The following is a 26,222-nucleotide window of genomic DNA, read 5'->3' as shown; positions in this document are numbered from 1 at the left end:
TATTAGGAGATATTAAAATCTTTTTTCTATTTGCCATCTAGGCTTTAGGGAGAAAAAGACTTACGAATAACAGTTTTATATGGTTTCATTCAGGGAAAAGCAGATTTCTGGAAAGAGTTTTTAAAAGATGAAACACTCTTCTTAGCCTTAATCCCAGGGCTGTCCCTATCAGAGCAAGTGATTTAGAATTTACTTAAGTGTTTGAAAAACATTAGCCCTGTAATCCTATCTAGGGACATTAGCAGAAAAAAGTTGTGATCCAGCAGTTTGTTTCAAGTCAGTTGTTTATCACACGGAAAATATTTCTCCATGGAAATGGTAGTCTTAAAATCCTGAAGAATCCTTTAAGGATTCCTGAAGGAAGCCCAGAAAATTCTATTTGACCCTGAACGTAGCTAGTATGGTGCTAATACTAACCGTGATCAAATGCTACGTTTTGGTTCCTGAACCTTAAGCAAGGTTGCTCCAGGATGCCCAAGGGCCTCCCCAGTCCCACCCTGGTCCTGCTCCAAAGCGGGGCTGGCACAGACTCCTCCTCTCTGCTCAGAAGGGGTGCTCAGGCTCTAGTCAAGGCCCCTGCTCACGGAGGTTCCAGAGAGAGCACTGAACCGGGCGCAAAGGTCCACCTCCCACACAGCCTTCCATTCTTTAGGAAACTAGCTTCTCTAAGCCCCAGAGGTCACAGGTGAAGACGCTAATAGGCCTACGATTCAAGGATGCTGTGGGTAGCAGATGGAAACTCCTCTCTAAATTATTAAACAGCCTCAGTTTCAAAAGAATCCTGTTCTGGATTGCAAAGAATTGAATTACAAAAAAATTTTGAAATATAATTGTTAGAGCTGCCCTTACTGTATTTTTACTGTTCTTTGTGTTCTATTTTTTTCTCTCACATTAAACTGGTTAGCAGCTGTCGACTTGGCATTCACGTCTTCAATTCTCCTGCGCCATCTATGTTTTACTATTTCCTAACTCTTCAAATGCTTGGTCTTGCTTTCACCATGTTTCTCTTACACTTTATTCAGGATTTTAGTCAAACCACTTGTCAATTTACTTTGTTCCCTCCTCCCACATGCATCTTCTCTTCTTCCATGCTAATCTTTCCTTCCAAATACCCTGTCCCTTGGGATTCAGAACAGCACTACCCAATGGAATGTGATGGTGGAAATAACCCACTTTGGTGCTCTTCCCAAAGTAGCCACTCACCACATGTGGCTACTTGAAATGGGGGGGGAGGTTTGATTGAGAAGCTGAATTTTTGATTACATTGACTTTCTTAAATTATAATAGCCACATAGGGCGAGTGACTACCCCATAAGGTAAGGACAGTTTCATTCGTTTCCTTTGGACTTGAATTTGACATTGGAATTAATTTTGCATGTGCGTGTGCATGCATGTGTGTGTAGCTTCCTAGTGTCTTTTTTCCTAGTGTCTTTATTTAGTAAGGTCTCTTGATTGGAGGGATAATAGCCTTCTCCCTATGATCAAGTCTGAAAAGAAAGGTACTGATTTTGCTCTTGATCCTCCTACAGATGAGAGAAAATCTCCACTTAGCTCTAAGACAATCACCATTTGCTGCCAGTTGAGTTCAGCCAATCTTTCCTACCCCACATTAAAAAACAAAAAAGCAACAAACCCTCTTGACCCCTACATCCACTGCCCGCAATTGTCCCACTTCTTTGTTCTTTAAAACAAAACTCATTGGAAGAGTTCTCTGTACTTGCTGCCTCCATCCTTCTCCTCCCATCCTGCCCTGGAACCTCCCCCATCAGGCTTTCCTCCTGCCCCTGCGCTGAAGAGCTCTCTTCAAGGTCAACATGGAACCCACATTGCCAAGACCTATCATCAATTCTCCCATGTGTTCATCACAGTTGCTCACATTCTCCTTGAAATGTTTCTGCCCCTTGGTTTCTGGGCCACCGTACGCCTGGTCTCCCTCCTTCCTTGCAGCCTTTGTTGCTGGTATCTCCACTTGCCCAACTCTATAGGCTTAATGCTCAGGGCTCATCTCTCAGCCATTCATCAACATTGATCTCTCGAGGAGATCTCAACCAGTATGATGATTTCAAACACCACACATCTTCTTGGGACTTCCAAATGTGTATCTTCAGCCCCTATCAGTCCCCTCGGCACCATAATTATATATTTCACTGCCTATGCCACGTCTTCCGGATATCTAAAAGCCTTCTCACCCTCAACATGTCCAAAACACAATTCTTAGTTTCTTCCATTCTGCAAACCTGCATCTTCCCTGCTCTTCCCCATCATACAAACAGACCCAGGACAAAAGACCAAAACAAAACAGAACAATGAACTAGAAATAGTCCTTTTCTGTCTTTCCTTGTACTTCCCCTGAAATCTCTCAGCAAGACCCATCAACCATGTATTCAAATGGGTCCCCGACTCCACTTCCCCCATTCTAGGGCTGTTGTCCTTTCCCAAGCCATGGCATTTCTCCTTTCTTTGTTGAATCTCTGATTCCCTTCTTGCTCTCCTGGTCTACTTCACATAAGCCCCAGTAGTCTTTGAAAATATACCTAGATGGTACAGCCTACTACACACCTAGGACGCACTCTTCTGCTTCCGATTTCCTAATGCTTTCCAAACAATTGAAGACCATCAACTGTAGCCTTCAAGGACCATACGATCTTGCTCATTTCTACAGCTGTGATCTCCTCTCCTCCACACTCCCCTGCTCACTGTGCTTCGGCTGCTTGGCCTTCTTTGCTCTTCCTTGAACACACCAACTCACACTTGCCTCGGTGCTCACGTCTCTGCCGGGAGCTCTTTTTCCCAGATCCTCATGTGTGAGCACACACGCCTTTGCTCTCATGTCACCCGCTCTGAGACCTCTACGACCGACTGTTCCACCTCCAGTAGGTCCCCTGTATTCATCACTGTCACCCCTCATCTGCTTGATTTTCTTCACTTTCTGAAACTATAGCATCTATTTGTTTGCTTATTTTCTGTTCTCCAACTAGAATGTGAGCCCATGGAGACAGGGGCTCTATCTTGGTCCTAAGGGAACTCCCAGGACCAATAATCGAACCTGCACATAGCAGGAACTAAATAATCCCTATAGACGAAAGAATGGCCATCGCCACTCAAGCAGCACTCTCAGCTCAATGGAGTCCTCCATTGGCCCTGTGCAAAGTCCTTTTGGTTTTAATAAACATACAAAAATAGACAGCTAAAAAGTTACAAATGTTTTCCTATTATAAACATGCCTAAACATCCAAACTGACCACTTCAAAAGATGGTCACCACCTTCTCTACATTAGAAATAGAGAGAAGCCCATTTGTTTTGTCTTTTAGGAACTTTCCTTCCGAGGTTGTAATAGTCTCATTACATGAAAAAATTTCCAATAAATCAGGAACTTTGTCCCAAATACTTTGCTTAGCCATAAAAGCCATCAGATAAAAGTAACGTAAATTATTTTTGTGTTGAGAATGCCCTTGCTTGACCGCGATTAAGAACGTTATTCTTCACTGTAATACTGTCATGCATCGCTTAACGACGGGGATACGTTCTGAGAAATGGGTCTTTAGGCAATTTCATCATCACAGACTGTACTTAAACAAACCTAGATGGTAGAGCCTACTACACACCTAAGAGGTATAGAACTAATCTTATAGGACCACCATCGTATATGCAGTCCGTCGTTGACCAAAACATCGTTACGCGGTGCATGACTGTATTAAATCACTAATTTGGCAGTGGTATTAATCAAGAAGCTTCCTGGACTGACTTCAGAAAATAAAGGGATAAGAAGCAAGTATAGATGTCAATAGATCCCCAAAAATAGAAAAAATAAATAAGAGAAAAAAAGTCATGGAGATATTTTAGAAAACTCAAGTAAGGCTTGTCGATATTCCCAGACGCTACTCTATTATGAGAATTCCCATATCTTTCCCAATCACAGACAGTTTTCTTGGCCACTTTGTCCATGAGGCCCCCACTCAGAACAAAGAGAGGACATCAGGGAAGGACAAGAAGAGTCTCCGGGGAGGTGGGAGCGTGGCAGGACTCCTCGGTACCTGTTGCACTGCAGGAGTCCAAGCTGCCTTCCGCTGGGTCATTGCTCATCTGCTCCAGGCTGTCTGTCCTGCTTCTTAGTGTCAGCAAAGCAGCTCCTTTGCTCCCACTTTTAAGTGTGAAGGGGAGGCAGCTGGCTGGAGAGAACAACAGGATATGGTGTTAACTTCAACTACTACTGAAATGTGCCCTCGTAGTCAGGAGCGGGGCTCTCCCTGGAAGTCTCCGATCAGAGAGAGATCATTTACAGAGATAGGCATGGTGTGATCAGGGCTGCAACTGACCCTTGGTGTGGGTGTGCACACACAAGCCCATGCACAAACATGGCTCCCAACTGTGGATTCAGAGATGTGATGGTCAAAAACTTACGTTAGCTAGAACACCCTGCTTCTGGTCTTGTCTGGTGGACTCTGAGAATTAGCTACTGGAGGGGGATTAAGAGTCAGACTTGACTCAGTAGATTTTCCTAAGGAGAGGTCAAGTCTAGCACCTCCAACCAGACCCTAAATGTGAGTGTGTGTGTCTCGGTGGGGTGGGCGATGAGATGAAGGCGAGAGGGGCTGTGCAGGGGGAACAGCTAGCCTAACACACTTGCTTCATATGACGCTGACCTATGTTCAGTTTAGCTACAAACCTCCTAAGACCAGGCCAGGAATTATGCCGGTTCCTTTGTCAGATCTGTGGGTCTCAAACGTGTTTGTGGGACACAGCGGCATCTGGTGTTACATTGTCTGTCATTCACTTTAACATTCTTTAACATAAACGGCATGATGTATGAGTGTGTTAGTTTTAACCTGCATCCCAGGGGTGACAGTTAGCATCAGAGGCACCCTGATCAATAACACACTTCAGAAGTGTTCAATATGTGAAAGAAACATCAAAATCCCATATTCCACAAATGGCCACCGTAGGTCCTTCAATTATCTTTATTGCTGGCCCCCCTGGAGGGTTTGTAATCAGAATAATGGATATAGACATGGTGTTTCAGTGGTGAAATGAATGGAGCTTAAGAAAGTTGAACTGGCTAGAAAATCCTGGGCTCTACATGGTGGTGTGCAGAAGATAAAAGCCTCCAGCGATTTTTTGCTGGTTCTGGGAGCTGCGGGGGAGGGACCTAACGTCTGGTGGGACTCAAAGCTCAGCTGAACGTCGCTTCTAGAATGATCTGGGCCTTTCTTGAGTGAATGTTTCACGAGGGGTGATGAACAGAACCCCTGAGAGGATGGCAAAGGGCATTCATCACATTCACAGATTGGGATGTGCGTCTTCACGCCCGCTTCCTGACAAACGTTTGTCTGTGCTGCAGGATTTGGTGTGAGACTCCTTCATTTACAAGGTACCTGGGGAGCAAAGAGACAGGAAAGGCCCCCGTGCCATCACTACCAGTGCCAACTGGCATCTTCCATTAAGAATCTGAGGGCTGGAAATACCAAAATGGCTTGGGTCAGTTTTCAACTTCGGCTCTTCTGTTGTTGCAAGGGGTTTGTTACACTAAATATGAATTTAAATACTAAAGCATGAGGAGGGTTTTATCTTTTTTTTAAAGAAACTTTTTATAGTCTTATTCAGAATACAAGAGACCCACTCTTCTCTGATCACAATCTTTTTTTTTTTTTGGCTGGGAAAGATTCACCCTGAGCTAACATCTGTTGTCAATCTTCCTCTAGTTGTAGGTCTTTCTAGTTCTTCTACGGGAGCTGCTGCTACCAGAGCATGGCTACTGACAGATGAGTGATGGGGTTCCTGAACCGAGAACCAAATCTGGGCTGCCGAGGCAGAACGTGCTGAACTGTAAGCACTGGTCCATCAGAGCTTGCTTGGTTTTACCTTTCTTAAAAATAAGTTAGAATGAGTAGACTCAGATCTCTCATTTGCCATCTGAAAAGATTTCTAGAGAGAGGGAGAGGTGAGATGAGTTCCAATTATCCAGTAGGCATTGCCCATGGCCCTGGGTACTTCCAAAGGAGAGAGCTGCACAGGTGAATGCCATCAGGGTTAACAAGACTTGAGAACCCCAAAGTCTGGATCCACACGTTCAGGGGCCCAGCGTTGCAGTAAATCAATGAAGAAGCAAATCAAGGGTGCCTTTTGTGCGCAGATTCTGGGAACCACACCTTCCTAGCAGACCTCCTGCCTCCGAGGCACTGGGATGTGAATTGACACAATGCGGATCTGGCCGGCTGTGGGAGAGTAGCTGCGAGACTCTCATTGCTCACAAAGCGTCAAGAATGTACTTGTTCCCATAGGGAGAAACTGCAGTGTGCTGAGGTTTTATAGTAGTAACCAGAATAAAAAAAAATCTTCAGAGATGATGTTGTAGGGTTTAATTCAGAAATGTGTAAAGGAGGATGTGGGGCTTAGCTGAGCTCCTTTTCACCAGAGTGACAGAAGTTTGCTCTCGTTACCGAAGATTGTTAGGCTGGAGAACCATCGAACATTACAGGTAGAAGGGCCGAGTCACGTGTAGCGGGGCAAAGGCGAGGGCTGTAGGATAAGGCTTGAAGACAAAGACCTTCGGAGCAAAGAAAACCAGAACCATACCAAACATCCCTCCTTTTAACTCTTTAATCTGGTCTTCTCCATGCCACTAACAGCAGGGCAGGAGGTGGGAGAAGAAGCAGGACTTCATGCCTTTGTGTGGCTTTAACTCTAAACTAGTGTTCACGGGACTCTGGGTTGCAATTCTTACCACTTGTGGATAACTAACAGAAGAGAGCTGAGGTCACAGTCGTCTGCAGTGAAAAATCATTTGACAATCCATTGTAAATAATTTTTAAGTTCCACCTACAGATTTTGGAATGCTTTATTGATGGGAGGACGGCTTTTGATATGCAATGAATATCCTGGGTTAACATGTCCCATAACATTGGAAAATATTTTAAGACAGCTTTATTGAGGTATAATGGACACATAAACTGCCCATATTTACAGAGAGCACTTGGATACATTTCGACATCTGTCTACACCCATGAAACCACCATCAGCATAACACGTTGAGTAATTAGAGTTGTGTGGAAACAGAAAAACAGAGCAGAGCAAATGCTAGAGTGAGATGACTTATATCTAGTCTCATATTTGAGACTATCCACAGGGCACTGGACCAGTCACTTCACAGACCTCATGTCAAAGTCAAGCCATGCTCTGCATCGGGGGAAGTGAAGATCTCTTGTTCTAGGCCAGCCCCAATCTGCCTGGTGCCTGCAGAATGGGAGTGCCATGAATCAGCCGCGTCCACCTTCCTGGGGAGGAGCTGTGGTGGTGGTGGTGGGGGGGGGGGTGGGCAGTCACGTTCGCCTTTCCTGAACCCTCTACCTGTGGTCCTGGGTGTCAGATCGTGTACATTCCTTTCAAATCTCAGTACCTTCTGATAATACCTGAGTCAAAAAGAACAGAGACCGAGTTTCTTCCTAAAATAAGAGGAATAGATAGTGACTGAAATTCAACCATGAAGACTGCAGATAAAGTAAACTCAAGGTGGGCGGGAGGTGTCGCTCCTCATGAAATGCCTGGGTCCTTACACTGACCCTGCATGGAACCTGAATAGGTCCAGGATTGGGTTTCAACCATACACAGCCATGTTGTCAGACCAGGGGAAACAGAAATTGAATTGCAAGAGGATTTTGGGGGCCCTTCCGAGAAATCCATGGATCCACACATTAATGAAAAAGGAGTCTGCTGTGGCTAGCTGGATTCAGCCCAGAGTCCAAGGTTGGAGGGAGTTATTGCTCTGCATACAAAGTCATGGCCAGTAGTCAACAGGTCTCAACCCAGGGGCACAAAAGAATGTGTGAGTGTGAATACAAAGGGGGCCACTCTGGGGCCCCAGGGACTCCCCCAGCCCAGGAACTTGGTGAGTACAAAGCCCAGGGGTGGATTGTTTTCCTTCCCATTTTGCAACGCTCTGATGAGCAGACAGATTCTGACTCTGTGTGACCTGGGAGCTCTGGGCTGGACCAAGCAGGATGCCAGAGGGACTCCATGTGGCCGAGGCCAGCAGCTCAGCTGAGAGAGCAGAGGATGGAGCAGAGCAGCACTTTGGTGGGCGTTTGGGCTGGGTGCCCCTTGCATGGGGTTTATGGACCATAACCGGCACTGTGCCCTTATGCACACTATTGAGGATCACAGACATTCAGATTGCAAAAGTTTCCAAGATAAGGAACCACATTTTTATGCAGATGAATACCAAGATTCAAAATGTTTTGATACTGTAGTAAGATTAAAATCATTCACCCTAGAACCCCATGCTGCCCATGCGCTCAAAAATCAGCCAACGGAAGCAGTGTGTGTCAGATGAGCATCATCTAAATTTGAGCCAATCTGATATGTAGACATATTTTTCCCCAAATCAACCATTCAATAGATTCCAGGAATGCTGTGTTTTGGGCCACCCAAAAGACTACGTTTTTCTGAAGAAGAAGAAACCCGTAGGGAAGTAACAGAGTCCATGGGAATGAAGGGGGGAGAGGTGAAGAGAGGGCACACACACACATGCACACACGTGCGCTCACACTCATGCTCGTGCATGTGAGCACACACATACAGGTGTGCACATATGCACAAAGACGCATGCACACACAAGTACACGTGCACACATGCACACACACACACACGCTAAGCCACTTTCAGCGTCTGAAGGTTTGGGTGGTACTGCGTCTGGAAGAATATAGGGCTCCATCCTTGTCTCCCAGCATCCATGCCTTCTGTGGTGGAACGACGCAAGTCTCTCCCGCAGTTGCTTTCTCCCCTGCCTAATTCTGTTCTACCAGGCAGTTAGGTTTCCCTTTCTTCTACACACCATGCCTGGGATGCAACGTAACATTAAATGCAGGCTCATTTACCAAGGAAGGCCTCCCCGGTAGAGCCTGGACCACAGAGCAGCATTACACCCTGAGCACAAAAATGAGACCAGAAGTGTTCTAACAGACAGAACACTGAGTCATTCTCTCTCCAGACTGGATGAAGCCCCAGGCGCCCAGGTGTGAGCCCCACATCCCAGCCCGGGTCCTGCCCTTACCAAGAGTCAAGGAGACCTTCTGACGTTATAGCACCAAGCCCTGAGTTTACAACTGATTTGGTCTGTGCAATGCATGGTACGATTGCAGCTCCTTCTTATTCTTTTATTCTGGGAATATACTCATGCACGCCACGGGCAAGGCAGGGGCGGTGCTTCAGCACGGACCTCAGGGAGGCAGGTTGTGATGTGCATGGCCTGATACTAAGCAAGCATCTCATCTTTGATGAAGAGGGGAGAAGCAAAGCTATCATTTGCTGTCAGCAGGTTTCAAAGGATTAGGCCCGAGACAAAGATGCTGGGTTTGAAGACTGACACATTAGTGACCTGTGAGAACAGCTTCAATAGTGTGGGGCAAGGAGAGCCACTCTGAGAAGAGCTGACATGATGTCATTTGGAGGTCAGAGCAGAGGAGATGGGATGGTGGCCTGCACGGAGAGCATGCTGGAGAAGATTTTCTGTAGGCTGTGGAGCCCTGTGCACAACTTTAGTGAGGGAGGAAGGAGCTGATGGTGGAGGAGACTGATGTTTATGGACAAGACCCACCAGGGTTCAGAGCGTGGCCAGTGCCTGAGGGAACTGGATGAAGGATTAAGAGCATTACCCTCAGGGAAGGACGGAAGACAGTTCTTTTCCTTTGCATTTAGGAGAAAGGAGGAGATGGATGATGACAAAGAGAAATCTGTCAAGAACAGACGTCAGAGAGACGAGGTACTCAGGATGGTTTTGAACGTCTGTGTGAAAAGAAATGTCTGTGAGCCAAAATCTTTTGTTTTTAATGACTGTTCCTGATTTTTATTTTTTAATTTTTTTGTGAGGGGGATTGGCCCCAAGCTAACGTCTATGCCAATCTTCCGCTATTTTGTATGTGGGAGGCCACAACAGCATGGCTGGATGAGTGGTGCTAGGTCCGTGCCCAGGATCCGAACCCGTGAACCCCAGGCTGCTGAAGCGGAGCACACACATTTACCCATTATGCCACCAGGCCAGCCCCTCCTGATTTTTAAATTGTTTAAAATAGTGGTAAAATATAGATGACCTTAATTTTATCATTTTAGCCATTTTAAAGAGTTTGGTTCTGTGGAGTTATGTACATTCTCATTGTTGTGTAGACATTATCACCATCCACCTCTAGAAAACTTTTCACCTTCCCAGATGGAAACTCTGTGCCCAATAAACACTACTCCCCCCTTCTCTCCTCCTTCAGTCCCTGGAAACCATCTACTTTCTGTTTCTATGATTAGACTACTTCAGGAATGTCGTGTAAGTGGGATCATACAGTGCTTGTCCTTTTGCAACAGGCTTATTTCACTTAACACAATGTCCAAGCTTCATCCATGTCGTAGCCTGCGTTAGAATGCCCTTCCTTTTTAAGGCTGAATAATAATCCATTGTGTGCGTACCTGACGATTTGTTTCTCCATTCATCCCTTGATGGACACTTGGATTGCTTCTACCTTTTGGCCGTTGCGAATAATACTGCTCTGAACATGGATGTGCAACTCTCTCTGAACTCCTTCTTCCATGTCTCCTGGGTACATATCCAGAAGTGGAATTACCGGATCATATGATACTTCTAGGTTTAATCTTTTGAGGAATCACTCTACCATTTTCTGCAGCTGCTGCATCATTTTACATTCCCATCAGCAATGCACAGGGTTCCAATTTTTCCATATCCTCAACAAAACTTGCTGTTTTTTGAGGTTGTTAACAATAGCCATCCTAATGGGTGTCATGTGATACCTGTTTGGGGTTTTGATTTGTATTTTCCTAATGCTTAGAGATGTTAAGCATCTTTTCATGTGCTTACTGAACATTTGTCTATCTTCTTTGGAGAAATGTCTATTCAAGTCCTTTGCCCCTTTTTTTTTCCTTGAGGAAGATTGGCCCTGAGCTAACATCCGTTGCCAATCTTCCTCTTTTTGCTTGTGGAAGATTGGCCCTGAGTTAACATCTGTGCTCTTCTTCCTCTATTTTATGTATGGGATGCCACCACAGCATGGCTTGATGAGCACTGTGTACGTCTGTGCCTGGGATCTGAACCTGCGAACCCCAGGCAGCTGAAGCAGAGTGTGTAAACTTAACCACTACAACACCAGGCTGGCTCCTGATTTTTATAATTTTTAATCTCCAAAAACTCTTAATTGTTCTCCAGTTGTTCTTTTATAGCATTCATTTTTACCGTGAATATAATATCTTTTCTTCTTTCTCTGAGAATATTATAGTTTTAAGACCTTTTTTCCTTCCCTGTCTGGTCTCTTTCAAAGGTTCTTTTTACTGTTTACTATTTTGGCCTCAGTCTTCTGTGTTGGAAGCTTTCTTCAATTATCTCATTACCCTTCACCATCCTTTCCTATTTAAGAGTGAAGCACTAAGAACGCAGGCTGAAAACTCCAGTGAAGGGGTGTGTGGGGGTTCAGGGATTGTTGCCAGGTGAGCTTCCTATAGAATGATTGCATGGGGAGACAGACCTTTACCCCAAACGTAGGTATGTTCTTTGGTGCAGTTCTGTTTCTCCAGGGAAAAGTCCTCCTCCTTCTAGGAGTGTGTTTTTAGAAGCATACAGTGTAGGAGCAGGACAGGATGAAGAGATTGGGGCAATGGTGGGGGCACCTCAAAGTCTGCCATGCTGACTGTCATAGTGTTCCCGCTGGTCTAGAGTCTCATCTCTGTCCTCCTCTATGCATCGTGTGTCTGGGTCCTATGGCCTCGTGCTAACATCTGTTGCCAGTCTTCCTCACCAAAAGTAAATAAATAAAAAAATAATATATATACACATATATGTATGTGTATATATATGTAAATCAATGGAGAGTTTGAAAGATAAAATTGAAGAAGTCTCCCAGAAAATGGAACAAAACTACCAAAACAACAATAGGAGAGAAAAGACAAGAAAGTAAGAGGGTTAATTCAGCAAAGAAAAAAAACCCCGAGGGGAAGAAATTGTCAAAGGAATAATACAGGAAAGTAACTCAGAACTGAAGTATATAAGTCTCCAGACTGAATGGCACATGGCACGCCCGGAACCATGGATTTAAGGCACATCATTATGAAATTTGTTATCAGCAGGGATCCTGAAAAGAGCCTAAGAGTTCCCAGAGAAGAAACGAAGCCACGAATGAAGGAAAAGGAAGAAGAATGATGGTCTCCTTCTCAAGAGCATCGTTGGACTCTAAAAGATAGCAGAGTGTCCAGAGTTCAGATGAAAAATGACCTTCAACCCGGAGTTCTGTACCCATTGAAAATATCATGGAGGGAGGAGTAAAGACATCTTCAGACATACACAGTCTCGTAACATTTACCTCCCAGGTGCCCTTTGTCAGGAAGCTGCTAGATGATGTGCTCTGCTCAAATGAAGGACTAAACCAAGAAAAAGAGAAACAGGAGCCAGTGGAAGCCGCAAACGGACTTCCCAGGGTGACGATGCTGGGAGGTCCCGGGACAACAGATGTGCAACAGGTGTAGCCTGTCCAGGCGGAGCAGAGCTAAGGGTGGCGGCAGAGGGGGCTCCAAGGGAAAAAAGACCATGGAGCTGATAGAGAGCTTTAAATTTGTCTGGAATAAATTTGGAAACTTGTTAGCGCTGTAACAGTTCTGTTAGATCATTTGGTCGGGGGGTGGGGGGGAGTTAAGCTGTAGCTGAAAAACTAAGCACGTGAAAAAACAAGGCTAATAACATCCCATTGCTGGGTATCTATCCTAAGAACCTGAAATCAGAAATCCCAAGAGTCCCTTGCACCCCTATGTTCATCGCAGCATTATTTACAATAGCCAAGACGTGGAACCAACCTACATGCCCAGAAACTGATGATTGGATAAAGAAGATATGGTATATATACACAATGGAATACTGCTCAGCCATAAAAAAAGACAAAATTGGCCCATTCGCAGCAACGTGGATGGACCTCGAGGGTATTATGTTAAGCGAAATAAGCCAGTCAGAGAAAGACGAACTCTATATGACTCCACTCATAGGTGGAAGTTAATATATTGACAAGGAGATCTGATCGGTGGTTACCAGGGAAAAGGGGGGCTGGGGGGAGGGCACAAAGGGGGAAGTGGTGTACCCACAACATGACTAACAATAATGTACAACTGAAATCTCACAAGGTTGTAATCTATCATAACATTAATAAAAAAAAAAAAAACAAGGCTAATATTGATTACATGGAAAATGAAGTTGTACAAGGGAAAAAAGATGGAATCCAAGTCCTCTACTTGGTTCAGGCATGAGGAATATTTACATGGACAAAATAACACAAATACCACCACCTTGACCAAGAATAATCATGACACAACACACTGAGCTCACAGGAGTGTGCAAAGTATGTGTACGGTGGGGGTGATTGCCAAGAGAATTTAGCCCTCAGTTCCATAACAGAAACTCTACAGATGACGTCTAAAAACAAAGACATCCTCAATAAATGGTGATATATTATTTCACAAAAAGCATATAAATGTCTGAAAAGTAGAAATAAGAGCCCCTGGCCGGCACACCTGGCTTGCTGACGGCAGAATGGGCTGCATTTCAGCCCGATTTGCCTCCTGAACCTGAGAACTTACACAGAACAACTGGAAAGCGCACAGCACCCCTGGTCTGAGAAGTATACGCAACCATTAGAACAGTGCAAAAAAAGGACAAAAAATGGGACTAAGAAAAATCTATCTGCAATTCTCCTAAGACCAAATCTCATATTGTCAAATGTCCTGTGAAGTATCTTTAAGCTTCTGGTTTAAGAGTGAAGACCAACAATAAATAATATACAGTGGCTGAAATTAATGCCAATCCGTCTAACGCCGCAAGAAACGCCCTTGATTACTACAGGGTTTGGCTGACCTGGATAAACAGTGAACCTCATAATGGAAGGCATAGCTAGGCACTTCAGGTGGTTTTAGCTCAGCATGAACCAAGGGTGTGATGTGATTGGTAAGAGGTAGGGCTTTGTAATGCAATTTTAAGATGAATATATGCAAGTCCAGTCTCAAGAAAGGGAAGATGGTCCCAACCATCCCCTGCTCTGGCCAGACCACTTCTGCAGCATTGTTCTCAGTTCCAAGCTCTAAGGAGGTCACTGACTGTGTTCATGCAGAATCTTGAACATGGCAAAGAGCAATACATGGAGACTATGTATGGTTATCCGTAACCCGTCTTAAAAATCAAGAATGTCATACAGAACAGTAATGTATTAGACTTTTTTTAATGTAGAGGATTAAAAGGAGTTAAATGGAAAGGGAGATTGACTCATTATAAAGAAAGACTTTCTGATTCAAACTGAGCTATTCAAATAGAAAACGTGTTGTCTGGCACTGCTGGGATTAGAATGGGCCCCTGTGGGGTGGGAGAGGAGGGCAAAGTTCTAAGAACTCTCTTGCCCTGGCTGAGCCCAACTTCCTTCCTGTTTGAAGGCTTTACGATTTAATGCCTTTCATCACTTCCCTTGAACCTTGAATGGGAAAGTATCTTCAGAAATATTTGATTTGGGTGTTTGAAGGAAGGATTTCATCCCCAATCCAATTTGTTACTTCTTAACTTGAAAACTTTGCTTCAAGGTAAAAATACTTTGGGGTATGAATTAAGACCCAAGAGAATTTCCTAAGAATGATAGGCTTGAATCTTCCACTGCTCAAGAGAGCCTTTTCGTCATTCTTCTTATTTCCTGTCGTATTCTAAGTGCCATTTACAGACTCTGACCTCATAAGTGGTTCCAGATTCCATCAGTGGTCCACAATGAATTAAAAAGCAATAGAATCCAGATGCTTTTTCTGGTAAACAGTCCCTTTGTAAGAAAAGTAAACAGAACGAGGAGGATTTTCATTGACTTCCCCAATGACATTTATCCACATAGGAGAGAGGTCTTTGTGCCTTTTCACCCAGTAAGCGTGCAATTCCCAGTCACAGATTCGCTGGTCCACAAATACCACCCATCTCACATACCGATGCTCTCCTTCTTTTAATTAACTCACTGATTGAAATGTTTTAAATGACATAAAGTGAATACAGCCTATAAAAAAAGGGATACTGATATATAAATTAAGAGAAGCTAAGGCTCTAACAAAATTCCTGAAGATGCTAGAAACTTCCTCTGAGGACTACTTGACAAATCTTGCTACAAATTGTTGGTGCTGAAATTGTAGATTTGGTGGCATTACACTATTTTCTCAACCTAGGGATTCCAAGGTGATTCCTTAAATGGGCGCTAAATGACAAATATGTGTATTTAATCAAATATAATTTTCGCAAATTTTTCGAATGGTACAGAATTATTTCCATGAATACGTCTGATAATTCGACCTGATTTATCTCATCTTGATATCAGATAAACTTTATGGAAATCAATTTCCAAGGCATGTCCAGTGCTACGATATAAAGCAAACATGATGGGTTTTCTTTGCTCCATTTACCATTATCTGTGGAAAGTAGAAAGTGGCTCCCTGTAACCTAATTCTGCTCCACTTGTTTATAACCATGCCACAAGGGTTAGAAGGTTAATTTTAACTCATATTCATGCCAGAACAATACCAGGTAAGGGAAGATACTTGAGAAGTCTGGTACTCATAAAGTTCAGAATCTTTACCTCTACTGAACACTCTGAAAAATCAGAGTTAACGTCATGTGACACTTTTGCAGGTAAACTAACACAGCTCACGGATCTGATGAATCCTTTGATATAATTTGTTCCAAGTAAATAAATACATATTTTGCACCCTGAAGCTTAATTTGAACAGCATTTTTGTTTGAATTCAACGTAATAATTCTTTTCAACTCAGTATAACCAAAACGTGAGGACATCCCTGCTTTAGAGAATGAAGCGAATGATGAGGCCTCACCCTCGCATTGGTTACCTACACTCCAGCTTGAGACAAATACACAGCTAATTGCTTCCCAGCAGATGTGTTGACAGCCACAGCCCCCAATTACTCCCTGTTTCTCCTTTACCCACTTCCCCCCTTGCCTACTCTCTCCTTTGCTTTCTCAGTCGACAGGGGAGAGAGCTCGCTATCGAGTACGTAAACATCTCTGAGTCCCTTATATTTATAACATGCCATATCCTACAAAAGTAGTGAGGCTCATTGTCCTCTTTCACAGGAAATCCCACTTGCTCATGCCCCAGGAGAGGGCTTTCTCCCTGCTGGAGCAGGCAGGAAGTAGAAAAGCTGGAATGCCAAGTCATGTCTGTCATGCTCCACAGCCCATGGTAGGCTGTGCAAATCTCAGGGCTCAAAACAGAGCATATTTTGCTATAGTTGTTAACAATTCCATGCTTTAAATTCTATATTTTAGCAACACCAGGGAAATGAGTAACCCCTAGCCTTTTCCAGAGAAGGAGGGTAGGACATGAATTTTAATTATCTCATTTTGATCTTTGTTTACAACACAAAGGCTGTTTCTGCTTAGCTGCCGCACACACTGGTTACTTAAACATTTTAAAGCCAAGTTTGAAGGGATGCAAACAAACAAGGAAGAAAATAAAGGTTTGAGGATTTCTTTATTTTTCCCTTGGAGGTCGGTGTGTGAATTTTATTCGCGCAAAGAAATCCCTCTGAGAGATGCTGGGAAAAATCAGAACTTTATTTCACCGAGAAGTGCGTTCCATGAATTCTGTAAACTGTTTCAGAATTAGGACTATTCAGGTTTTTCAGTGTATGCTACGGGCTTAAAGTTTGTAGCATGTAGTCCATCAAAATTAAAATAAAAGGGCTGAATATTAGTCAGTAAACCTGCACACATAAATGACCTTTATCTGGGTTTCATCCTGGAAAGGTTAAACCTGGGAGATTTTGCCGTAAACTAGCTGTGCAAAATTGGGGCTTTATTTAAACTCATAGAATGACAATGTTGCAGCTAGAAAAGAGAGTTAGAAGTCACCTAGTCTAATCTCCCAGAGCCTCGGATTTTTCATCTATAAAATGAGGTTATAAGATCTTGCCTGCTCCCCTCAGGGCCATTTTGAGACTAAGAATGTCACAGGTGTGAAAGTGAGGTAAGAAAATTGGAAGAGCCATACAAGTGCAGAATTAAATGATTACCGCTATTATCATCACTCTGATACTTGTTAGTGCTGTCAAGTCAATTCTACTCCTAGCGCTTCTGTGTTCAGCCAAGAAGAACCCTGCCGGGTCTTTCTGCCCCATCCTCTCCCCTTCCAGTGCCAAATCAGACAATGCTCCACTGTTATTCATACGGTTTTCATGGCCAATTCTTTCAGAAGTGGGTGCTCAGGTCCTTCCTAGTCTGTCTTAGTCTGGAAGCTCTGCTGAAATCTGTTCACCATGGGTGACCCTGCTGGTATTTGAAATCCTGGTGGCATAGCTTTCAGCAACACGCAGCCACCACAGTATGACAACCAACAAACCTGGGCCATGGTGGTGAGAGGGCCAAATCCTAACCACAAGACCACCAGGGCTGGCTCATGCTGACAGACTAGTAGATAAATTGCTAGGCAGTTAGAAAAAGACTAGCTTAAAATCAGGCTTGCAATCTTGTCTTTACTAACCTGAAATTAGCAGCGTTTCTTTTTGATATGCTCAAGTGACCCATCTAGTCATTTAGCCTTTGAATATGCCAAGGGTAATTTCGAGGTTTCTTTTATCACGCCTACTGGGTCCTCATAATTCCTCTCTGATATGCTTACAAGGGTAATTAATGGAATTTTGTTCAAATTTCCACATTTACTAGGAAATGGCTATAATCAAATGAGGTCTACTTATATTACGATAATTAAGGTAGAAGGAAACACAGAGTGACAATTACATGGCGCAGTCAAGTGGGTTAAACTTTGGAAGTCAGGAGACTGGAGGTCATTCACGGAGATGACATCAGATCCCAGGGCCGTCTTTCTCACCAAAGCAGGTGCAGGGTCCCTCTCCAAGGACGCAGAGGGCCGAGACATTGTAGATGGTTTATTAAAGATCATTTCCTTGTGGTCAGCAATTTTCGGAATTCATGAGACCAGGGCAGTCAGACGTGAGGAACTGATTACAGTGCACCTAAACGCTCACGTCTGTTTCTTGACTCCAGTTCTTCTTAAAGTTGCCATTGTCTTTTGTACTCCCTAGAAAAATCAACTACTTTTATTTATCCCTTTCTTGTAATGACTGCAGGCCTGCCCTGTCATCCCCTTTGGCCTCCCTCACTCTTTGTCTGTCTTCCTCTTGCTCTTCTTCTGTCCCTTGCTCTTCCTCTCTCTTCCCCTCGCTCATCTTCCGTTCCTTCCCATAAAGACGCACTCCTTCTGCTACTATTGACCACCAAGATATGACTGATCTGTCATCTTTAGGTCCATGCCATTGCACCCGCAAACTGAACCCAGGCCGCCCAAGCAGAGCGTGCCAAAGTTAACCACTAGGCCACGGGGGCTGGCCCCAGATGTGGCAGTTTCTTTATCTGTCAGATGAAGGAGTTGGTTCTGAGCTCAATGGCTGTGAAGGATCCTGTCCATTTGGTGCACACTATAGAAGTTGAGCTAAATCACCATAGTCTATCTTCCATAGGCTTACATTCACTGCAAAGAGAATATGGCCTTACAAATAACAGCTCTGTTGCTATTTGATTTAATATAGACAAATATATGAGATATTACAATACTGCACATATGCAAGGTAGGGAAAGGAAGAACCAAGGAGTCATACAATTCATAGCATGGAGTTCCAAGGTTTCAAAGAAGGAAGCTGACTCCTTTCACCAGAACATTCACTTCCAGCAACATCCCAGCTCTTGCAGGAAGAGAGGGAGGAAGAATACAGAAATGCCAGCAATTCTCTGAAGCAATCAAATAAATAAATTGAGAAATAGCTTACAGAAGTGGATAACACAGCGTGTGGGGAAAAAAATATACTGAGGAAACATTAGAAATTGTTTTTTTCCCCAGAAAAAAGAATTATCCTCAACAGTTAGATGAAAATCTTCAAACTTTTACATGAGTCATAAGCATAGCTGGCGTTACAAGTCAGCAAAATCAATGACTACCCAGATGATTGAATTCAAGCAACGTCAGCGAAAACTCAGGGATGAACTCCGACTGAGCATGAGAAGAAAGGGGATAGGAGGAAGTTGTAACTACTCAGTGGTTCCAAGTCGGAAGGATATTTGGGCCAGTAATCTACGCTGGTTGGTTTGTAAGAGCAGAGATGGCAGGGGTGTCTGCCGCTTAGATCCCACACAGCCCTGAGAATCAGCTTCCTTTGGCATCCTGGTCCCTTCCGCCATCCTAAGGGGATGCCGGACGTCCCTTGCTGAGTTGAAGACGCTGTACAGTATTTTACAAGAGCAGTTGCCTACTCTTGCAAAGGAAAACAAGCTGAGATCTCCTTTTGGGAAAAGTTCTCCACTTCACTGTGGCCAAGCTGGAGATGACAGAGAAGCCTGCCTGTGTTCCGAACCGACAACACTGAAAACCACCCCAAGGGCAGATGGGCAAGTCTAGTGAGAATAAAATGCAAATGCACCATCGTGTCAATAAATAGTCCCAATGGAAAGGATTCTCCTGTGGGCCCAGGAAGGGAGAGCATGCTGCAGGCATTTCTGCCCTGCCGTCCACCCTGCCTCTGGGCCAGAATCTGTGCTGTGTGCCCTGGCCCCGACAGGAAGGTTTTCCCAGCTGTGCTGACTCCACATCAGCCCCCACCATGGCCGAGCTGAGGGCTGACTTCGGATCAGACGGAATCGCTGACCACATGAGCGGAGTGACTAATACAGAGGAGAGTTCTTGAGAACTGACACTCTTTTCCTTCTCAGAATCACATACTAAAGTTGTAGCCAAATTTTACTTAACTTCGTGTCATAATTCTTACTCAGGAGCTTACATCACAGGTCAGCACGCAGAGCTTGTCAGAGACACCAAACCATCACCCAGTGAGTCGTGTGGGACCCGTGCTTGCTGAAGGCAAGGAGCCTGGGGATTTTTTAAAGAGACAATGCTAGATGCTTGTTCCTCTTCCTTCCTCTCCCTGAAAAAAGCTCAGGGTCCAGGAAGGAGTCCCAACAAGAGAGCTGACCCCAAATTGACAGAGGGCCCTGGGAGTGTAGCATGAGTGTCTCCTGGCTTTATTGTCCTAAGGCCAACGCCACAGTGGGACATTCAAGAATTCAAAATGTCTATGGAAATTTGGAAGAGCAGATAGGAGGAAGATGGCCAGAAGATCAAAAATTATAAAAGAAATGAATAAATCATTTCCTTTCTTGTCCAATCACTTGATTCATGGCAAGGAAAAAAGTCCCAGTGTGTTTGTTTATTTAATGAGACACAACTTGAATAATCCATGTTTCCAAAGAAAAAATGAAGACATTTTATTTTGTCCAGCTGCTTCTCATCTTACACTGCTGAAAAGACTGAAATTGAAAGCGGCTTTGTAAGTTTGCAAAAATGAGATGAGAGGGGAAGGAAAAAGAGAAAGGGTTTTAATTTTGGTTTTTTTTTCTGAGACAGACAGCTAAATCTTGGTCTTTAGAAGAAAATTAGGCAAAAATCCAACAGTGCGAGGAAAACCCACCCACCCCCAGCACACACACGTTTCAGAGGACTGAACAGAGATGATATGGGGCGGTCAGCAAGAATTCCATTTGAGCACGATTGCTTGCAATGCCCTGCACCCAGAAGGAAAGTTTCGCTCCTGGCGGGGCCTCTGACAGCTTCTCAGAGCAGCTGGCACACTTCCATGACACTTCCCGTCAGAGTCGACTTCATCACTCTCATTTTATTCAGCTGATTTTTACCCACCTTCAGAGCAACTTCTGAAGCAAAACTAGAAATGTGCGGCTCCTCGCCACAGGGCTGGTGGAGGAGGACACAAACGTCAGTCAATTCATAGCCCTTGCTCCATCGATCCACACCCTGCCTTTCAGGAGTGACATGTGGGTGCGGGCGCCGACCCAACGCAAAGATTCACTTTCCGGCTTCCACTTGGAGCTTGCCAGAAATAATACAAATTTTGAGAAATGGGATGGTTTGAAGACAAAGAATCCGTTTGCAGTTCCAACGTGCCAGTTTTCATCATGTAAAAACCGCCCCCTCAAGATGGTAATGTGATAATGGTTGTGAGAATATCGGGATGGTGAAAAAGAGGGATGTTGTAGTGATAACATTTTTAGGCCAAAAAGTATTTTTAAGCTATCCAAGTGTAGGTATTTTACATAGAAGTGTCAAGTAGCCTGGAATAAGACAGCAGAGAATGGTGGCCTCAGCTTTGGAGAGACTACACGCCACATCCAAGGGCACTGACATCCTCAAATGAAATGGAAACCACTCCTTGGGCCAAATAGGACACATCTAAAGGGCGTGAGGTGGCTCTCCAGTCCTTGACTTTGCTTTCTTCTTCTTTTTTTTTTCTTTTTGAGGAAGATTAGCTCTGAGCTAACTGCTGCCAATCCTCCCCTTTTTGCTGAGGAAGACTGGCCCTGAGCTAACATCCATGCCCATCTTCCTCTACTTTACACGTGGGACGCCTACCACAGCATGGCTTGCCAAGCAGTGTCACGTCTGCACCCAGGATCCGAACCGGCGAACCCAGGGATGCCAAAGTGGAACGTGTGCACTTAACCACTGTGCCACCGGGCTGGCCCCCAGAGACTTTGCTTTCTTTATTAGCTGATTTATATTATGTAAGAGTGATATACATTTAATATAAAAGAGAAAGAGTTGTCATTTGGAATTAAGCTAATTAACGAGAGATTCTGAAAAAGATGGATATATTTAAAACTTCCCAGTAAAAAATTCAATTTCAGCCAAATATGAATATCAACTTTCTTCCAATGGAAAATCTCCAAAATACAGCAGAGGTTTTTTTTCATCCTGATTTTATTTTCTAACTTACAGACATGAAGAGATAAAAGAGAACATCAGAATATTTGGATAAATTACTGAAAGTAATCTCAGATATGGTGAGTTGGAAACCTATTTTTTAGAAAAGTTTGTGTTGGGAGACATTGAAAGACGAAGATGATAATGAAATAATAAATAATCCCCACCTGCTCCCACCACTGCAGGGTAGTAACCCCTGACTCAACCTGATGAGATCTCATGGGTAACCAGGGGGCCCACCACTTGCATCCAGTGTTCCTGTGGATCATTGTATTAATGGGATCAGAGTCTTAATAAGCGTTTGACTTAGCTATTTTTAAACCACACACTTGGTGAGACCTACAGTAGTAATTACTTCCGTGGTGAGCCTTTAAAAAAAACTGTAAAGGGTAGAGGAAGGATTGAAAATCCTCATGTCTTGTCTCAAATAACCATACCTGCTGTGGATTCTTAGGCAGAAAAAAAGCCGCAGGTTATTTTAAAGGGCAAACCAGACTAACTTTAGACTTCTGGGTACCATCACAAACCAGAGGAGATTGGAGCAATCTCTGCTGTTTAAGACAGATGAATGGTCTACACAGCCAAGCTGTTTTTTGCAGACAACTAATAGACTTTCATATATATGTGTATATATATATATATATATAAAATGTATATTTTCAATATATGCATGTATATTTTCAATAAATATGCTGCCTGGATAGGTTTCCTGAACAAATTACTAGAAGGTGCCCTCCAATTAAAAGATAAAAAAACAACCAAAACCACCCAAAACTCAAGACTGAGTGAGAAAACCTGGTAGGGAATCCTGAGACCCAGCAAACACAGAGCCAAGAGAAACCTCGCCTCCCGGTATTTCTGCAGCCTCCTCCTCTCATTTCAACTGGAGGGTTCCACTTATTCCATAAGGCTGAACTCAAAAGCCACTGTTTCTCTGAAGTCTTTCCGTGTTCCCAGATCCCTGTGTCAAATAAACCGCTTCTTCGGATCCCAGAGTGTTTTCTCTGTGTTATCCTGAACTACAGCATGCCTACAAAAATGTAAGCAAGTATGCGATTGACAAAGACGCCAGTAAATGCGGAACCTGTGTACTCAAGCCAGCCACAAAACACCACCACAGCCCAGCAAGTCCCTGGAGTCCCCTTGTTGCGTCCCCTCGACCCCAGAGGGAAGCACCATCCTGGGGGGTGCCTGGAGACGCGGCAGATAACATCACGGTCAAAACCGACCCCAGGGAGAGACAGGCAATAAAGAAAGACAGGAGTCACACAGGCAGTGTGCGATCTGGTGGTAAACGCTCCAGAGAAAAGTCACCTGGGGAAGGCTTTGCAGTGTCAGGGGAGGGGTCGGGAGCCTCCTTTGCCAAGTGGGCATTTGAACAGAGATGCCAAAGGGTGAAGGAGGGAGCCGTGTGAATATCTGGGGAAGAGCGTTTGGGGCAGAAGCATTGAGTACAAAGGTGCGAGGCAGGAGTTTGCCAGGTGTGCTGGAGGAACGACAGAGACTAGCGTGGCTGGAGGAGAATTAGCAGAGAGAAGCATGACTCCCAGTGTTTGCATTTGTAACTGGGAGCGCAGGAACATGAATGTGCTGCCTTCAATATGCAGTAATTTTGCATAGAGAAAATCTAATAGTTATTTTAAAATAGTAACAGCAAACCAATAAAAATGTCATGTGGGATCACAATTTGAGTGTGTCTTGGGGATAATTCTCTAAGCTCTATCCAGGCTTTATTGATCCAGGAAATATTGCACAGCAGCTAAATGCTCACCCTCTAAAGCCAAAATTTCCGGTGTGAACCTTAACTCTGACACTTTTTTTTTTCTTTTTTGAGGGCGATTAGTCCTGGGCTAACATCACCACCGATCCTCCTCTTTTTGCTGAGGAAGATTGGCCCTGAGCTAAGCCACAGAAAACTCAGAACTTTGTATTATGTTTTCACCTGGTTTCCAGGGTCAAGTAAGAAGATGTCCATAAAGAAAATTTTATATTTTTGGTAAAATTGCTATTGAAGAGCTGCCCGTGGTTTTCAGATCCCTTTATGAGAAACTCAAAATTAACTTTTCCGGATTTCTTTGTGTCAGGAAATATTAGTGCTCTTTTATTAGAAAGTGATAGCTGCCCCCAGCTCTAGCGCAGGACGGACCGCATAGAAAGCACACTTCTGTGTTGAGTGAATTAACTCCTCCTGTTCTCTTTTCTGCTGTGGCTCTCAGGAAACAGGAAGGTAAATGGTTTACGCAGCTGACGCAACTCAACTCGGCTTTCTGATAATAGCCACTTTACGTCTTCTCCTTTTCCTGTTTTCCCCTCTGCTTTGCTCTATGGATTTTTCACGGGTTAAGCCAACTCCAAATGATACCCTGGCAGTCTTTCAGATTTTGACAACTCTCTTATAGGAGCCTGTTGGTATGTTAGCTCTTAAGCTCCTAGTTCCCAATGACGGTTTTCTAGTTGCCTCTGTGGATGGCTAACGACCACCTGCTCCAAATTCCAAAGGTTCTCATTGCCAAGGAAGGCTGTGTTCTTCCAGAAATGGGATGCTATTACACGCCCAACACGTTGTCAGTCAGTCCTACAATGAGCTGGTTTCCTTCTTGCTACAATTATCCTAGGAAGCTCTCTTCTCATCCTGCTGAAGACCTTACCAGCTATGCCCTATCAAGACCTGAGATATGAAATATAATTAAGCAAGAAGCTGTCATATTAAACCTCTTCCTTGAAGAATAACTTGGATGGCCATTTATTTCCTTATATATCATTTTAGGTTAGAAACAGCTTCCTTGGGTCTGGAAACAGGGGAAAGACTCTTTCTATGTTTCTGGTTGCACTTGTGTGAACTTATTCATGGTGTAATCTGATATTGTTCCCAGTGTTGTCGCCGTTGGCCTCCCTGGTCCTCCTTTTCCATTAAACAGACTTTTCTAACAAACTAGCTTCCACAGCAGGCAAAGGTGTTGTCAGGATAAATGGCAATGTCTATAAAGTGCTTAGAGTTCTCTGAATAAAAGCGCAGTGGAAGAATAGAACATTAGCATGTTATTATTCTCATAAAGAGTGGGTGGAATTGCAAAGAGAAATCACGTCAAAGATGTAAGGAAACTTAATAGTCTGAGACTTTAAAAGGCTGGATTATTAAAACACCTAGTTGTTTGACAGGAGAAAATTAAACTGTTCTCCTGTCTTCAAAGATATAACACCACTTTCTCATTACTTACTGTACCCCATGATCTCTTCATCTTGCACCGAGCTTTCACTGAAGTCAAGAAAGTTCCCTATAGGAGACATTATTGTACAGATACACCATAAAATGAGAATCTGGTCCAGGAGGAAAAGAAAATTGTCCTTTTCTCAATAGCAGTACCTACAGTGAGGGTTATACGTAGGATCCAAAATGTAACACCAGGCAATTTTTAACTCTTGTTCATGGATATGGCGTGAGGCTTTGGGTCCAGGCAATTTGGGAAGATGGAGCTGGAAGATGAGCTTAGCATGATGTCTCTTCAAGGGCTCCATCTCCACGGGAAAAGGAAACTAGAAGAATCCAACTGTTGGAAGAGAAAGAGTGCAAGGAGCATATGTTTCCCAGGTCTCTTCATGAAAAGAAAGGTCTCTGAGGAATAAAAGCGTGATAATTGCATGGATTTGGAATCTAAACTTATTCTATGTCTGCATGGTGTGAGGACCCACCTGCTGGGGTAACATTCCTAAGGATGGGTCATAGGGAGGGGATGCTCCTGGGCCACCATGCCACCAGAAACGAAAGCAGATCCATCTGGAAGACATGGCCGCCGCCTGAGCCACACTCGCTTCCCGCAGAGAAAGACATCAAAGTGAAAATGACAGAACAAACAGGAGGGGAAATACGCACAAGAGACTTGGTACACACAGCAAACACAAAGATTAGCACTGCCCAGATTTCAGAAACTACAACAAAGAAAAAAAGCTATAGATCTATTTGAAATTCTTAGACAGAAAAGGATTCAGAATCACAATCAAAGAACAAAACATTGTGAAGAGACAGGAGATTTGTAAAAGAACGAAATAATAGCGTCTAGAAATAAAAATATAGTCACTGAAAAAAAAAAAGGAAACAAACAGCATGTTGGATGAAGTGACTGGAGAGAACTGATGAACTGGAAGGTAGGACTGAGGATTAGCCAGAGCAGAGCCAGACTGAAGAGCTAGGAAATAAGAATGTTAAGAGACAAGGAGCGCAGAAGGAAATATCCGGCACAATCTTAATCGGAGCGCCAGAGGAGAAAATAAAGAGAATGGCAGAGAAGATGTTTTCAGAGATGGTGGCAGAGAATTCTCAAGATGGCTGAAGGACAAGAACCTTCAGATTGGGGAAACTCAAGAGTTCGAAGCGGGATAAATTT

The 26,222-nt window shown here is 43.8% G+C and overlaps 1 protein-coding gene across 1 annotated transcript in view; it reads right to left on the bottom strand.

The window, feature by feature from the left end:
* The window catches only part of PDE10A (phosphodiesterase 10A), a 547,546-nt gene that overhangs the window by 299,277 nt on the left and 222,047 nt on the right, over window positions 1-26,222 (bottom strand). Inside the window, exon 2 of the mRNA XM_070518672.1 lies at window positions 4,036-4,170. Within this exon, the coding sequence (XP_070374773.1) occupies window positions 4,036-4,084 (49 nt within the window). The 5' untranslated portion in view covers window positions 4,085-4,170. The remainder of the gene's footprint in view (window positions 1-4,035; window positions 4,171-26,222) is intronic.

Source organism: Equus asinus, chromosome 1 (genome assembly GCF_041296235.1).
Source record: "Equus asinus isolate D_3611 breed Donkey chromosome 1, EquAss-T2T_v2, whole genome shotgun sequence".
NCBI lineage: Eukaryota > Metazoa > Chordata > Mammalia > Perissodactyla > Equidae > Equus > Equus asinus.
This window is presented reverse-complemented; position numbering and strand designations above follow the sequence as displayed.